Below are 14,235 nucleotides of genomic sequence, written 5' to 3'. Positions count from 1 at the left end.
CGTACACAACTCTCGGGGCTTTCTCACAATGCATACGACAAACGGTCACGAGCTCCCAAACGTGAGGAAAGACTCTTCCGCATCAAGCCGCTTCTGGTGCCAAGCCTGGCAAGCCAGACCGGCGAGCCCCATTATGGTCCCCCCACTGTCCTCCCCCACTTTGGCAGTTTTGGCAATGGCAGGAGGCACACACAGCGGGAAGTGGGGGGCTGAGCCAAGACAGCCCGAGGCAGACCCTGCATGCCCGCAGCCCGCTAACACATGGCGCATTGTGCAAATGGCCGGGCGCCTTTCCAGCTCGTGCCTCGATCCAGTGCGGCGGTTTGTTCAGCTGGCAGCCACCAGCGCAGCCGCCCCTTCCCCCACATATCTCCCCAAGAAGAGGCGCACACAAACCGGCACAGATCTGGGAACCAACAAAACTTTCGGTCCCCGGGTTCCAAACCCCAAAACCGGAACCCCCCCCCCCCTTCCCTCGCTCTCCGCCCCGCCTGGGTTGGTCGGATCCACGCTGCCCGCTTGGGTGCGTTGCATGCTGGTTTCGGCCCAGATTCCCGTGTCCAGCGTGTTCCCGACAGTTGCCACAACACGCTTCTTGCCAGGCTCCGGTGCTTCCATTCTTTTCGCTGTAGCCCGAGCCAGCTGACGTCGCAGGAAAACACGCCTCGTACGCCATTGCCGCCCATCGGCGTCGCTGCCGTCATCGTCGTCCGCCTCTTGAGAGGAGCACCACAGCAAGGACAAGAGGTAGTCATCATGCTCTGGGCTGCCTGTCGTATGTCCTCCAAATCTGCCGATCCTTTTCATTGTCCATTCTCGTCTGCGAGTCGGACGCTTTCCGCCTTCACCAGCCCAAGGATCCGCTCCTGCTGGAGATGATCAGCCGCCCCATGGGATCTTGTTGGAAGCCTAGTGCGGCTCTCTGCGACCCCGGTTCTGTCGCCATTCCCAGACAACGGCCGTGTTACACCGTGCTTCAAGAGGTGCAACCCAGTGCAACCCGACCATGGCAGCACCATCCTGGCGGTCCAGCTCGTCTTCGTCGTTCAACTCGTCGTCGCTGAGCGGCCGGCCGGCCTATGGTCAACTTGCCAGCCCGGCCGACACAACCTTTACGCCCGTTTCGGGTGCAATTTCCGCCCTGACTGCCCAGTCGTCGGCCCCGCAGACGCCCCCCGCGCCTCTCGATCTCGGCCCCCCGGGCTATCACGCGACAATGTAATAGACGCCGTTGCCTGTCCTTCCTAGCCCCGCCTGCCGCTGCGTTTTCTCTCTTCTGACGACCCGGGCTCTCTAGAAAGCTATATGAGCGGACGCCGAGCGAAACGACCATCTACCTGGGCCCGTGGGAGATTGTTGGCGCCAGCCCACGGCGCTTGGTGTGGCAATGCAGTTATGCCGGCGAGGTACTCGAGCACTTCCGTGCGTTCCCGTTTTCCCATCGCCCCCCTCCAATTTGCCCCCATCCCCTCTCGTCGGCATTCGAGTCGCTGACCCGCAGGTAAAGTCCCGTCCGACAATGCGGCCGAGATCTTCCCGCTTACTCGCCATGCCCAGCATCGCCGGTTCGGCGACCCGCGGGAAATGGAGCTCTACCTCACATTCCTTGAGCCTCACCGGATCCGGTACACCACTGCCGACGGCGTTTTGCACGACGACTACGTCGAAGTAAAGTACGAGTTCACCACGATCGAGAGTTCGATCCAGCTGCAGGGTGACCTCAGGGGCAGAGACCTCATTGATTGGTTCGACGTCGACGTTATTTGGTCAGACCAGCACCGGAGGCAAGACCCGTACGGCAATGTACGGGGCTTAGGCACAATTCAGAGGATGAAGCTCTGGCGGGACAGATACTCCACCTTTCACTACCTGACATTCTACGCTAACCACCGCCGGCGCTGGAAGGAGTACCTGCTCGATGACTTTGACAGAGAGCCCCGCCGGCGGGACGACGCCCGTCGGCAGCTTCAGCTGGGTGTACGCGGAGCCAGGAGGGGCAGCGCGCCTGAAAGCAGTCAAGGTCACGGCCACGGCCGCGAGCGGCGCTTATCCATCTTCCGCCATAGACCTAGTACACCTCTCCCCAACGGCAACCCACCGCAGAGTACAGGCGATATTCGCTACCTCGGTATCCAGTTCTCCAGGAACAACAACATACAGTCCGGAACTGACGGTGAGCACGCATGCACCCGCCCTTGCAGCGGCATACTATGACCCTGGGTCGAGGCTGACCCATGTCAAGATTATAGAAGGTTTCTCCATCACTGGGATTCAGCACACGTCGCGGATGCCGAGTTCGACGCGACGTTTCCACCAAACCATATCGAGTTGCCGTCTCCTTACATCAACGGTATCCCAGGACGCCATCTCGAAGAGTTAGCTGAGCTAGAGTCGCCCGGGATGACGGGGCGTCTTCCTTCGGTGGCCGAACCCGGCGACGGCCCGGATTCTGATGAAACGCTATGAAATGAGTTTTCTGTTGAGAACGGCAGCTCTCCATCTACTAACGTTATATCTCACGGGACGGGAAATCACGGCGGCGTTATTTGCCATGTCTTGCAGCATATACCCAATTTACGTTGATATGCCCATGCGGAATGTGTCTTATATCCTGACGGCTGGCGCTGGTAAGCCGGATTCAATCCACGGCTTCTTGGTTAACGAAAAGAAAAGTTTGACTGCTTGCGCAAGCTATCCAATGCCAGCGTGTGTCACTTCGATCACCTGTTCTGTGCAGGTTGCAGAAGCACTTTGACCTATCGGGGCAGATATTCCCCATGGTTCAGTCCTTTCCCCTCGTGTGAAGTTCAGACGAGAGCCTGTGGCCCTGTGGCCGTGTGGCCCAGACCATTGGACGGCCCCGCTAGGTGGGGTTGACGCCAAGCGAATGCTTACCGGCAAGCTCCTCATCTGCTCCGAGCTTCAGCCCGTACTACGTCATAGGCAGCCCACGGCCTAAGCCCACGGCCTCAGCCCACTTCTCAACTCTAGAGGTCACTCGCAGCATCATGGCCCACGGCCCACGACCCTATTCTCACCTGATATCAAGAGAGGGACACGCCTGAGTGCTATACGGAATCCCAAAATAACGAGGAGAGAATAGGCATCTCTCCCAATAGTGTGGACTGACAGCCAGGACCGCGCCATGCTATAAGTCGCTGGGCGGCCCTTATTTTCGCTCGTTTCCCGTCTGATTCCGGTTTCTTTCACCGTTGACGGCAGCGGCACAGAACCTTGGTGATTCGGTGGTACTTCAGTTTTTTGGTGAGGTTTGGACCAAGATGAAGAAGGTCATTCTGGCCGTCAACGCCGGGTCCTCGTCGGTCAAGGTCTCGGTGTACACCGCTGGGTTTGGACAGTCACCTGTGCAGATCGCAGAGTCCCAAGTGAGCGGCTTGACGGCGCCACCCGCAAAGCTCAAGTACGTGAGACGCGGCCAGGTCGTCACAAAAGATGGCGACGTGGATGAGAAGGTCAATGGGCAGCAAGACGCTTTTAACCTCCTTCTGGACACACTAATCAACGACCACGACCTCCCTGAAATCGAAAGTAGGGAGGACGTGGCCATTGTCTGCCACCGCATCGTCCACGGCGGCGACTACGCCAAGCCGCAGCTGGTGGCAGACGGCACCTACCACCACCTCGAGAACCTCAACGACCTGGCGCCGCTCCACAACGCCAACAGCCTCGGCATCGTGAGGCTCTGCATCGACTCGTTGCCCGGCGCCCGCAACGTAGCCTGCTTCGACAGCCAGTTCCACTCCACCATCCCCGACCACGTCCGCACCTACCCCATCAGCCAGGACATCGCGAGCAAAAACCGCCTCCGCAAGTACGGCTTCCACGGCATCAGCTACGCCTTCATCACGCGCGCCGCCGCCGGATTTCTGGGCAAGCCCGTAGACGAGGTGAACCTGATCGCGCTGCACCTCGGATCCGGCGCCAGCGCGTGCGCCATCAAGGCTGGCAAGAGCTGGGACACGAGCATGGGGCTCACCCCGCTGGCTGGGCTCCCCGGTGCGACGCGGAGCGGAAGTGTAGACCCTAGGTTAGCCCCCACTTCTCCTTCCACCTCCTTCTGTAAGGTTCAACTAACCCACGCGCCCCCCTTTTCCCGCCCATACACAATAGCCTCGTCTTCCACTACGCAAGCGACGTAGGCAAACTGTCACCTGCATCGACAAAAGAACTGCACATCTCGCGGGCCGAGGAGATTCTCAACAAAGAGGCCGGGTGGAAGGCGCTGACGGGCACCACCAACTTCGGCCTCATCGCCGACGCCGACACCTGGCGGGACCACCCGGCCCGCCGCCTGGCCTTTGACCTGTTTGTCGACCGCGTCTGTGCCTTTGTGGGCTCCTACTACGTCACGCTGCGCGGCAACATCGACGCGCTCGTCTTTGCGGGGGGCATCGGCGAGAAGAGCGCCCGCTTGCGCGCCGCCGTGGCCGACCAGCTCGCCTGCCTCGGTTTTCAGCTCGACGCGGCCGCCAATGAAGGTAACGGGCAGAACCAGAACCAAAGTCAGAAGTCGGGAGGTGAAGGTGAAGGGGAAGGGGGTGACGGTGGGGTTGTTTGGGACGTTGGCAAGCCTGGCGTGGTTCCGAGGTTGTTGGTATGCCAGACGGACGAGCAGTTCGAAATGGCGAGGATGTGCGCCGAGGAGGAGCAGTTCTGGTCATAGGAATTGAGAGGAACTGTGGCCGAAAACAGGGCAAAGGGTTGGGAGCTGATGGCGGGTCTGTATTTCTATCAGCATAGAAGATCCGGGGGACGACGGTTTTGTCTCGGGCACTGCACCCGGTCATGGTCGGATTTGTTTATCTACGCTAATAGTGCACTTGAGCCTCGCCTTCCACGAGTTCGAGTGTCACCTCGTTTTTACAACACAAGAATCATCGTCTTGCACTAGGGCCTGATCGTGGATGACTTGGGTTAGACTTAGTTGGTTTCTCCGGCTCAAGCCTCTCGAGGGGGACTGCGGAACTACTTCGCAATACCTCGATGGCATATTCACAGAGCCCGTCACCAAAAGGAAAGTCACAAGTCTGGTAGGTACTTGAAGTTCAATCGGTTCATTTCCTATCTGCCCGTTTCTGTCAGGATGCTGCTATTGCTACGCTGGTATCAATGCGCTGCCAACTAGGCAACTCGAGATACGTACATACATGGGATGTAAGGGGGATTCCCAGCTAGCCCGAGGACTAGCAGATTTGACGACCCTGCTCTTCTCTTCTTCTCACAGAAGAGACGATAGGCCCCTGGAACGTAATTTGTAAGGGACGGCCATTCCTGCCGATATTCGGAAAGTCCCTCGACCATGAGGGCAACCGATACCTGCTTATTCTAAGCCCCTCTCCCCCCACCCAGTGTCACCGCCCCAACTACTCGTTGTGCCCGCACCCCAGAGCACAACGGCAGGAAATCGTCGTGTTTCTCTCGTGTTCCGGCCAGCCGCGACATCGCGAACGAGACCACCAATTAACAGGGTGCCAATGAGCAATAGGACAGGCATGTCGGTAATCTGACGCCTGTCCATCCAGTAGAGACCCTTTGCCGGCGCATCGCTTTCCGGGAAGGGGATATAGTTTTAAAAGGTGAAGAGAAGATCAGAGAGCCGCGCCGCAGAAAAACGCCTCCCGGGAAATGCAGTGTCCGTGTTGCCAACCTAAAAATGCTATTTGTGTATCGGCCCAAGAAGGAGAAGAGAAGAAGGGAAAGAAGAGGTGTCAGGTCGTATACGCGCCACCTTTTTGAAAGTGACACTTTGCCCGTCATTTGCACGCAGACCGAGGTTGCCTTCCCGGTTATGGCCGCGCCAAGAGGAAAGAGATAGAGAGAGAGGAGCATTCCGCGTCGGAAGAGAAAGCGTAAGCGCCCCAACTATGATTACTATTTAGGTGAAGAACAGGCTGTGACGGAGCCCGGAGAAAATAGGGCAAATATCTTTCATGATCCTTCCTGGCACGCAACTGCCAAGGCGAGAGCGTCAAGCCCGCTTCTTGGGGAGTGTACAGCGCTGGGCCGGCTGAGAAGCGGAAGGTTCAGGTCGCGCAGGTCCCAGACGCCTCCGGGGGAGGGTAGTGGCGAGGAGGCTGCCAAGCTGGCGCTGATACCGGTAGTTTTAATCGAGGGCGCCTCTGTTGGCGCTTTGGTGCGACTTGATGATGACTTTCCCGACGCCGACAATCTGCGCTCACTTGAGGACAGAGAAGGGCGCGACAATGAAGGACGAGACTTGTCCTTGTAGTGGGTTTCGAGGTGCTGCTTCATGTTGTCGGCGCGTGTGAACTTTTTGGTACATCCCTTGAAGGCACAGGGCACCGCCTTCTCCGCCGTGTGGATCTTTGAATGCCGGGAGGCATGGCCCGAGGTGGTGAAGGTCTTTTCGCAGCCGTGGCTGTCCCGGTAGCGACAGGGGAACCGCTTCCCGGGCCTCTCGCTCGAAGTCGCGTTGTCAGTCGCATCGTCCTCGTACGACGCCGACCGGCTGTCGATGAGCGAAACTGGGCGTTTTTGGCCGGCGTAGACCTGGCTATCTACGTGATAGTCCTCGTAAGGGGAGCGGGCTTCGGCCACCCTGGGGGCATACCGCGCGGGCTCGTAGAGGGGCGTGAGTGGGGATATTGGCTCGGCACTCATCTGGGAGTCATACGAGTCAGACCGAAGCATCTCGGGAGTGTTTGGTGTCGATGAGGCGCTCCGTGGGGCCTGGGAATAGTAGGATGAGGAGGCATATCCGCTGTTAACATGATACGAAGGCTGATATTTGCTGGTGACGGAGGTATCGTCGTCGTTCAAAAGCGACACTCGACGCCCGGAGGCATCGCGGACATGCATGGCGGAAGGTTTGATGGCCGTTGGCTAGCAGAGCTGCAATCTGACAGATATCTAGATGCGTGGGCGGTAGGTAGAAAACAGCCAATTGATCTTGTCGGCGTAAAGGGCTTTACAATGGAATTATAGTAATCAAGTCCCTTGGCAAGACAGAAGCCGGGTGCGAGGCCAGAGGAGGACGGCTCTTGTGCGGTAGTAGTAGTCGACTGAGGTGAGGCGGAGTGGACGGAGAAGTAGTGGCAGGCAGGCGGGCAGCTAAGCTTTGGGTGTTTGGTGCGGCAACGTTTGCATCCAAATGACGACTTTCTTCGACACCCCTTTTCTTCTTTTGGATATGTTAAACAAAGACGAAAGCTTCGGTCGAACTTGCCTAGCAACCCCGTAATCCAACAATGGAGGAGACGAGAAGAGGGAGAAGGTGTGAAGCGTCAGGAATGCAAACGGATCAAGAGGAAGGAGGAGGGCGACTGTTCACTAAATATTAAGAAAAGCAACAACAGCAACGGAGCAGGTACCGTGGCAGCAGACACTGGGAAATGCATGAAACTCCATCCTTGGAAACCTCAGTTTTCGCCCTTTTGCGGTGCTGCATGGCAATCACAGGGCCCCGGCAAGCAACCATGACCGCCACGACATGGGACGCAGCACACGCCCCTGGTCTGGAGGGCGGGGAGATGGGGCGTGTGCGTAGCTCGAGCATGCTGATCCCTGAGCGCATGGGCCAATTCGTGAAGGGAGCGAAGCTGCTTCCATCAATTGTGCGACACTCTGCACTGTAGCATGTCGCACGGCCACCTTCCCATCAAGTAGTAGGAAAGTAGCTAGTCACATATTCGTAATGTTGTCTAGCTAAATCGATACCTCTGGCTTTGCTGTGCAGCCGCCGGATGTCACGGATCCGCTTACCATAGTTTGTTTTTTCCTGTGAATGTTGCAAGGCTACCGCAACTTCAGTATGAAGACACAATGGGTGCTTATACACAGTGTGCGGCCCTTCTCCATATGTACTGATGGATTCAGTTCGAGTTGTGTGGGAACTGTCGAGTCAAACCCTGAAGTTGTATTGTACGACAGTACACGAAGTACTTGGTACATGAGAGCTCTTGTACGGAGTAACAGTGGGCTCAATGACGAAATCCGCAGTGCTTTCGCCTTCCAGCCACATCCACAGCCGTGACCGTTGTCCCAGTTGCAGTCGACTTCCCTGTCAGGGTTTGCCGCCTTCATGCACATCTTCCATGCTATTTTACTCACCATGACGAACAAAGGTTCAGTGTCCAACAGACGTACAACGTTACTGCCCAGATAACTTGAATCCGGTTGAGTGAAACGAGTCAATTGCTAGCGTCGTCGATTTTGCCATCTTTCCCCCAATGCAAGTCAAAGCCGCAAGGCGACGATCACCTCGAAATGGAACCCTTTGGTTGCGAAGCGAAGCGTCGCTGGTTGGCACATCTCTCGTGTCCCTTGTTGGGGCCCGGCAGGGCAGATCAGGAACAGGAAACCATCCGACATGGGCCGAGGGCAGTTCGGCTGGAAATCCTTTGAACCCTGTTCTGGGGCACTCACCCCCCGAACCCACTGTGGTACTACATTACTGTGAACAATATGAGCTTAGGTCCCTTATTGGGGTCCAAGCTGACAGAAACCTGTCTCAAGCACAATTCCCACGCCATCATATCCCGATGTGTCTATGCCTTTTAACTCCAGGCCGCATCCACCGTCTGCTAGGATACTCCGTCTGTGAGCGGATTCTGCTCGTCAAAACCCAAAAGCCCGTAAACACTCATGCTGATCTTGGCCGGTATCCTAGCAAAAACATATTGCGATATGACGTCAGTGGCAGCAGGCACTAGGCTAATGTTACTGTAAGGTCAGTTCATCGCGGTATTGCCATATGGTAAGTCATCTAGACGACAAGTCGCGGTAACCCAATCGGCAGTCGAAGGTATCGTGCCGAAGGTCGGGACACTTGCCTGGCAGGCTGACAGCGGGTGCCTGAACCCTTGACGAGCACAATGTAAAGTGTGCTGTATGTGTTGGTGGATCCATAATGGGGCCCGTCTTACACATACCAGAAGCTTCTTACAGTTTCTACAGTCCGAGATTGGCATCCGGGGTATTTCGCACCACGCGGTGCAACGCCCGGCCAAGCTCCAGAAGTGTCTGCATGTTCACTATGTACCTAGCTCGACTAGGTATCTAGGTAGCTACACTAGTGTACTGTATGTACATACATACATGTGGTGCGCACACCCGCGGAGGACGGGATGCAAGCCACTTGTACACAGTAGTGTATAGCCCCGTTGTCGAGTAGGGTAGGGAATCCCGTCAGGGCCATCACCTACTTAGCGGGAGTGAGAAGGTTGGTTCATATCATTCCCCAGTCCAATGTCCTGCACAATTCACTGGATATGATGGGGAAGTACGCGAGTACACTAGTTGGTTAACTTGCCATAGTCCTGCAACCATTAGGGTTGGGCAGACAAGCACGGATTCTATTCACCGCGCAGCGTTTTCCAACCTTTCAACACGCCATACAGAACCATACATACTCCGTGCCGGACACCAAGTTACATGACCACTAATTAGTGGACTTTAGGTGGGGATCGGTAAGGCCATGCTAAATGCGGACCGCTGGACCCCTGGCCTACACGATGCACTGCTTATACCCGTGTCGTCCGTCCCTCTTCTGACAACCGGAAGCGCTGACCAGCCCAGAGACTTGAGGCCAAAAAGCTCCCGGATGCGGGAGAACCAATAGGTTCCCAGCACCTACCTGGCGGCTCTTCCTCGTCGGCATGGTACCGGGAAGAGTCAGTATCCGTATACTTTATCCTACAGAGTACCTCCGTACGTTGCAGTGTACACACGGATGGTGGAAAATGACTTGGCCGTTGAGGTCCAAGAGCTCACAATAATAATGGGAAGCGCTAAGAAGTGCAATCTCCCGTGCTTCGACCTGCCTTGGCAGAAAAAGAATTGGGATGCCGGGCTCCAAATCAAGGGTTTCCGGTAGAGATAACCGGAGGCCAATAGCATTGCATTCAGGTCATCCATCTGACCCTTATTATGGGGACCCCAGTCTTTCCCTACGCGAGATCGGGTTTGGTGCTTTTGATCGAGACGGCGCAGCCTCGTCAGTCGTCACTCAGTTCGCTCTGGCGGAAATAAAATCCCATTGACTGCTCTTTGATTAATCCACGTTTAACCCTAGGTAACTGCCTAGCGATTGTACTTACTCCGTATAAACAGTACTTGATATATAGGCCATAATGTACTGTCCTTACATATAATGCTTCTACTATGCGTAGTGTGGTGTGGTGCGCCCTAAGGGAATGGTTGTCGACTTGTCGCTGATAGCACAGAGATAATGGTGAAGAGAAGGCTCAACGCTGACCCTTGTCGCCAAGCCCGCCCAGAGAGCTCCAAGGTGAGGGTCCAAATATCGGGAGGATGCAGCCGCAGAAATTCCTCACAATGATGACATCAGGCAGCATGGGTCCTTCAGGGATCCCGATCCCGGCCTGCAGACACGGGGAGGGGTAAGAAGGCTTCTCCGGAGAGTTAGGTCCGGAGCCCTTCGATCTTCACGACACAGTACGGATTGCTAGATCGGACGACGCTGCCGAAAGTTGGCACTGCGACCATAACCTTTAATCAGCCCATCCGCGCCATCCACACGGAGCCATGAACAGAGACACGCACTTGGATCAGCAGCAGATGTTAACGTTGAAGCGTTTGAAAATGTTACAGAGAGCCGTGTTATTCGACATATACTGGCATCAGAGTCTCGGGACATGGACAAAAATTTGCGACGGCAGCAGCGACGGGCACCCGCTCACAATTTTCTGTGTCAAAGCACCACGTTTGTTGCTTTCCTACCTTCCCCCGCAATAACAGGAACGGCAATCTTTGGCTGAGCCGTGGATCCGATGCAGCAGCTTTCCGTCCTGATAACCTATACTAACCCTCACGTCATGTCAAGGATGGTTTGGGCGCCCCCCGCCTTTCTTCGAGGAACAAATTACGAATAACAAATGCCAGTGCGACAATTTAGTTCAAAGCCACGCAATAGTATTCCCTACCCTGGTGATATTTCGCTGAGCACGGTTGCCCCAAACATTCCTTCTGTTTCGACTGATGAGACGTGTCAACGAATAAAGGGGAAAGAGGGGGGACGAGGGGAGGGAGGGCGGCGCCCAGAGAGAAGCAGGATTCCGGCATTTCACCGATGCCGACAAACCCACATCCCATCGCCTGATGGGAAACCCCCTTCCCCCAGCGGCGACCTATCGCAGGCCGGGAAAAGCGGCTCATATAATTCAACTACACCCCGCAAGGAAGGTAAACAGGAATGCAGCAAGCCGCCCAAAGGAAAGAAAAAGCCCTCTCCGCATCTCTCTTCTCAGACATGACCACCAAAGAAAGCGCGCCCGGCACGGCTTTGTGACTCGGCCCAATCTTGGTCTCAAAAGGGGCATGATAAGCAGAAGAAAACCGGGGCCTGCCAATTAGGTGCGTCAGTTCTCTCTTGCGATTCGAATGGATACTCGCTGGAAAGGAAGCCTCGAATGTGAAAGGTTGTTGGCGTATGCACATACAGTACATACACTACACGTGCCTTTGACAGAGCTGATAGGCTTTGGGGAGCACCATGGCATTTCTCTGTGGAACATGGCATTTTCCAAGAATGCCATGGGCAGGTGCGGGGCTAAAGTTGCTCAAAGGTGGTGTAAGGGTCGTCCCTCGAAAGAAATTGGAGCCCAACACCGACGATCTTTTTCTTTTGACAGGGTCTCTCGGCTGTTGTGGCACGCACTCGGTCCTTTTGCAAAACCATCTAAAAGGTGGCTTGGGGAAAAACGCAGAGTCAAAGAGTACAGTACACCGGCGAGACCGGTCTGGGAGTAGAAGATCAAAGGCTAGGACTTGCCACTTACCACCGCGCGATCGGGTGACAATCCCAGAAAGTGCTGGACAAAAAGGAATGCACGTCTGATGCCAACCTGATGCTCGTCCGGTTCAGCTCGAAAAAGCATACACAGAAGCGCACAAAGTGTGCGTGTTCGGTCCTCGGGTTCTTAGGCCACAATACTGTAAACTCCCTCTCGGGATACCCCCCTCCTTAACGCCGTGTAGGTAGCCTATGCCTGTACAACCCCGCCCGCCTCAATTCTCCCTGCACTGTCCATCCTGTCTCTGTGACTGCTTAATTCCGTCCGACCCATTTATGACTGTGATTTGGTTGCCCCTGTATCAACCCGCTTGCTCGGTGGTAGAGGTGGCTTCTTGAATCCATCGCTGCCTTCCCTACCGCCGTTGCCAATCTGTGTAAAGACGCCGCCCTTGAACCATCGGTCCTCCTCTGCCTTGCGCTTTCGGCTCAGCTCTGCTTGGACCTTTGGGTCTACGAGTTCAAGACCCTGGGTTGCCGTGAAATTTAATGACGAGACGGTGCCCGCAGCCCCGCCGAGCGTAGTCCCCACCCCAGACGTCCGCAGACCCTTGCTGCTGGCTAGGCTGAGGCTGCCCGCGCCGCCGCTGGAGAGACCCCTGAGAGACGAGGCGCTGCCGCCGGTGAGCGAGCTCGCGCCGCCCCAACCTTTGCTTTTGGCGCTGAGTTTGGCACGTGTCCGTTGGTCTATCTGGGCCACGCGCAGGCGGCCGTCGTCGCGCTGGCCGATCATGCCCAAGCCCGCCGTGTGGTCGCCCGTGCCGTAGCCGACTTCCTTCTCCTCCTTTCCAAAGGCCATGCGGTTTTGAGCCTTACGCAACTCGGTCATTGCCGTTGCTTCCTTGGCTTTGCGCGCGCGCCGACCACCGCGCTTTCTGCTCGGTTTGTCGTCGGGGGCGGGCAGGGCGCGGGCTCCCTTGCTTAGAGGCTTCTGTTGTAGCTTGTCCAAGCGGTCCAGGCACTCGTCTTTTAAGCGCTCGCCTTCTGAACCATCACGGAACTGGTGGAAACAGTCGGTGCGGGCGCACATGACGATCTTATTGGCGAACATTTTCATTGCCTGCTTCTTTAGATCGCTCGGAATACCCCGGATTATGGGTGATTGGTAGATAAACCCCTGCTGTCGAATACCGACGTTGGTAGCCAGCGCGGCACCGGCTTGCTTATTTGATCCCCATGCCGGCAGATTGCAAGCTGGAGTCTTAGAGAGGCCGGTGAGACCGCCAGCCTGGTTTAGCAATTGGGCTGCCGTTAGAGAGCCAATGAGGGCTGTTAGATTTGGCGCAAAGACGTTCATACGTGACTGGACGTATTCGGTCAATGTCTTCTTGGCCTTGTCCAGCGCAATCACCATCTCGCATGCTTGTATGACTCGTTGGAGCTCTTCCGGCGGCATGGCCTGACCCTTGGACGTAGTGGCCTCGACGGTGACAATCATCAAGGACGGGCCGTCCAGCACCGATTTGAGTGTTACGCCCAGCGGATTGTCGGTTGACACTTGGAGAGCCTTGATGCTTTCGGCATCCATCGGCCCATTGCCCAAGATAGCAACCACCTTAGCATATTCCAGGGGGTTGGTGATGAGCGTCTCGAGCTCGGGGAACCGCACCGAGTAGTGGTCTCTGATGAACTTGTGAACGAGGACTATCTCGTTATCGATCTGGGTCGACAAGCTGTTCGACTGGGTCAGGAGGTGGTATTCCGGGTGGTCCTCCACGTTGCCGACGGTGTCTGTGGACTGGGCGGGTTGCGACTGGTAGTGTGCGATTTTCTGCAACGTTCGAGGCAAACTGTCAGGGCTATTGCTCAGGAAACCAGATGTAAACGCTTTTCCACGGCAGTTGGCATTGTCAGGTCAAAGAGGGGATGGTAGACTAACCTCGAGAACAGGTGTCAGCGTCTTCATGAGACCTGCGACGATGCGCACGTCGCGGACGCTCCCAAGCTGCATCTTTTCGATTTTCGCTTTGGCATCGGCGGCATCGTCGGTGGAGGAAGCCGCGTTGCCGTCTAGCCCTTCCATTGCGTCGGCATCGTCGTCCTCTTCGTCCTCGCCATCCTGAACCTCCTCCATGGCTGTATCCCCATTTCCTAACGTGCCGATAGAAAGGCCAGCCTCACCGAACAAACCATCGTCGTGCTCATCGCCCCCGGCTTCTGACCCGGAGCCTTCAAAGTCTTGCAGGAGTTCGTCCGCGAGCGTCGACATTTTTTGCAGAAAATTGTCGTTAAACTGCGGGTCTCGTCTGGTGTTGTCTTTCTGCTTGTGATATGTCACGATGCGGAGGTTGAGGGAGGCGGGGAAGGGAAGGGAGGAACGGCAAAGCAGTCTTGAGGAAGTTGATGACGAACTGTCGACTTGAGGTTGCGGCAAGTTTCCTTAGAGTTTTGGCTGGGCAAGCGCGTTTGGGTGGTGCTGTGCACGGACCAGTTCGCGCTAT

General features: G+C 56.2%; 5 protein-coding genes across 5 annotated transcripts; 3 read left to right on the top strand and 2 right to left on the bottom strand.

The window, feature by feature from the left end:
- Nucleotides 1-76: 76 nt before the first annotated feature.
- On the top strand, nucleotides 77-1,189 carry N656DRAFT_33819 (uncharacterized protein). Its single transcript, XM_064809292.1, has one exon. The coding sequence runs from the start codon at nucleotides 262-264 to the stop codon at nucleotides 877-879; it is 618 nt and encodes a 205-aa protein (XP_064674946.1). The 5' UTR covers nucleotides 77-261; the 3' UTR covers nucleotides 880-1,189.
- Nucleotides 1,190-1,584: 395 nt separating this feature from the next.
- On the top strand, nucleotides 1,585-4,684 carry N656DRAFT_786144 (acetate kinase; the record flags this gene model as incomplete). The annotated part of the gene is made up of 5 exons (XM_064816495.1): nucleotides 1,585-2,173; nucleotides 2,706-2,710; nucleotides 3,282-4,048; nucleotides 4,132-4,499; nucleotides 4,557-4,684. 5 exons carry the CDS (start codon nucleotides 1,585-1,587, stop codon nucleotides 4,682-4,684), a joined length of 1,857 nt encoding a protein of 618 aa, XP_064674945.1.
- Nucleotides 4,685-5,949: 1,265 nt separating this feature from the next.
- N656DRAFT_786143 (uncharacterized protein) lies at nucleotides 5,950-6,840 on the bottom strand (the record flags this gene model as incomplete). Its single annotated transcript, XM_064816494.1, has 1 exon — nucleotides 5,950-6,840. One exon carries the CDS (start codon nucleotides 6,838-6,840, stop codon nucleotides 5,950-5,952), a length of 891 nt encoding a protein of 296 aa, XP_064674944.1.
- A 1,099-nt stretch (nucleotides 6,841-7,939) lies between these two features.
- On the top strand, nucleotides 7,940-8,841 carry N656DRAFT_773490 (uncharacterized protein). Its single transcript, XM_064814073.1, has one exon. It carries the CDS (start codon nucleotides 8,211-8,213, stop codon nucleotides 8,691-8,693), a length of 483 nt encoding a protein of 160 aa, XP_064674943.1. The 5' UTR covers nucleotides 7,940-8,210; the 3' UTR covers nucleotides 8,694-8,841.
- A 3,227-nt stretch (nucleotides 8,842-12,068) lies between these two features.
- On the bottom strand, nucleotides 12,069-14,166 carry N656DRAFT_841055 (Nop domain-containing protein; the record flags this gene model as incomplete). Its single annotated transcript, XM_064818974.1, has 2 exons — nucleotides 13,674-14,166; nucleotides 12,069-13,565 (listed from the first exon to the last, which is right to left on the bottom strand). The coding sequence occupies exons 1-2, from the start codon at nucleotides 14,001-14,003 to the stop codon at nucleotides 12,069-12,071; spliced, it is 1,827 nt and encodes a 608-aa protein (XP_064674942.1). The 5' UTR covers nucleotides 14,004-14,166.
- Nucleotides 14,167-14,235: the final 69 nt, after the last annotated feature.

This window comes from Canariomyces notabilis, assembly GCF_033297395.1.
Source record: "Canariomyces notabilis strain CBS 508.74 unplaced genomic scaffold N656scaffold_1, whole genome shotgun sequence".
In the NCBI taxonomy this organism is placed as follows: Eukaryota; Fungi; Ascomycota; class Sordariomycetes; order Sordariales; family Chaetomiaceae; genus Canariomyces; species Canariomyces notabilis.
Note: the sequence above shows the minus strand (reverse complement) of the source record. Positions and strands in the feature narration are given on the sequence as shown.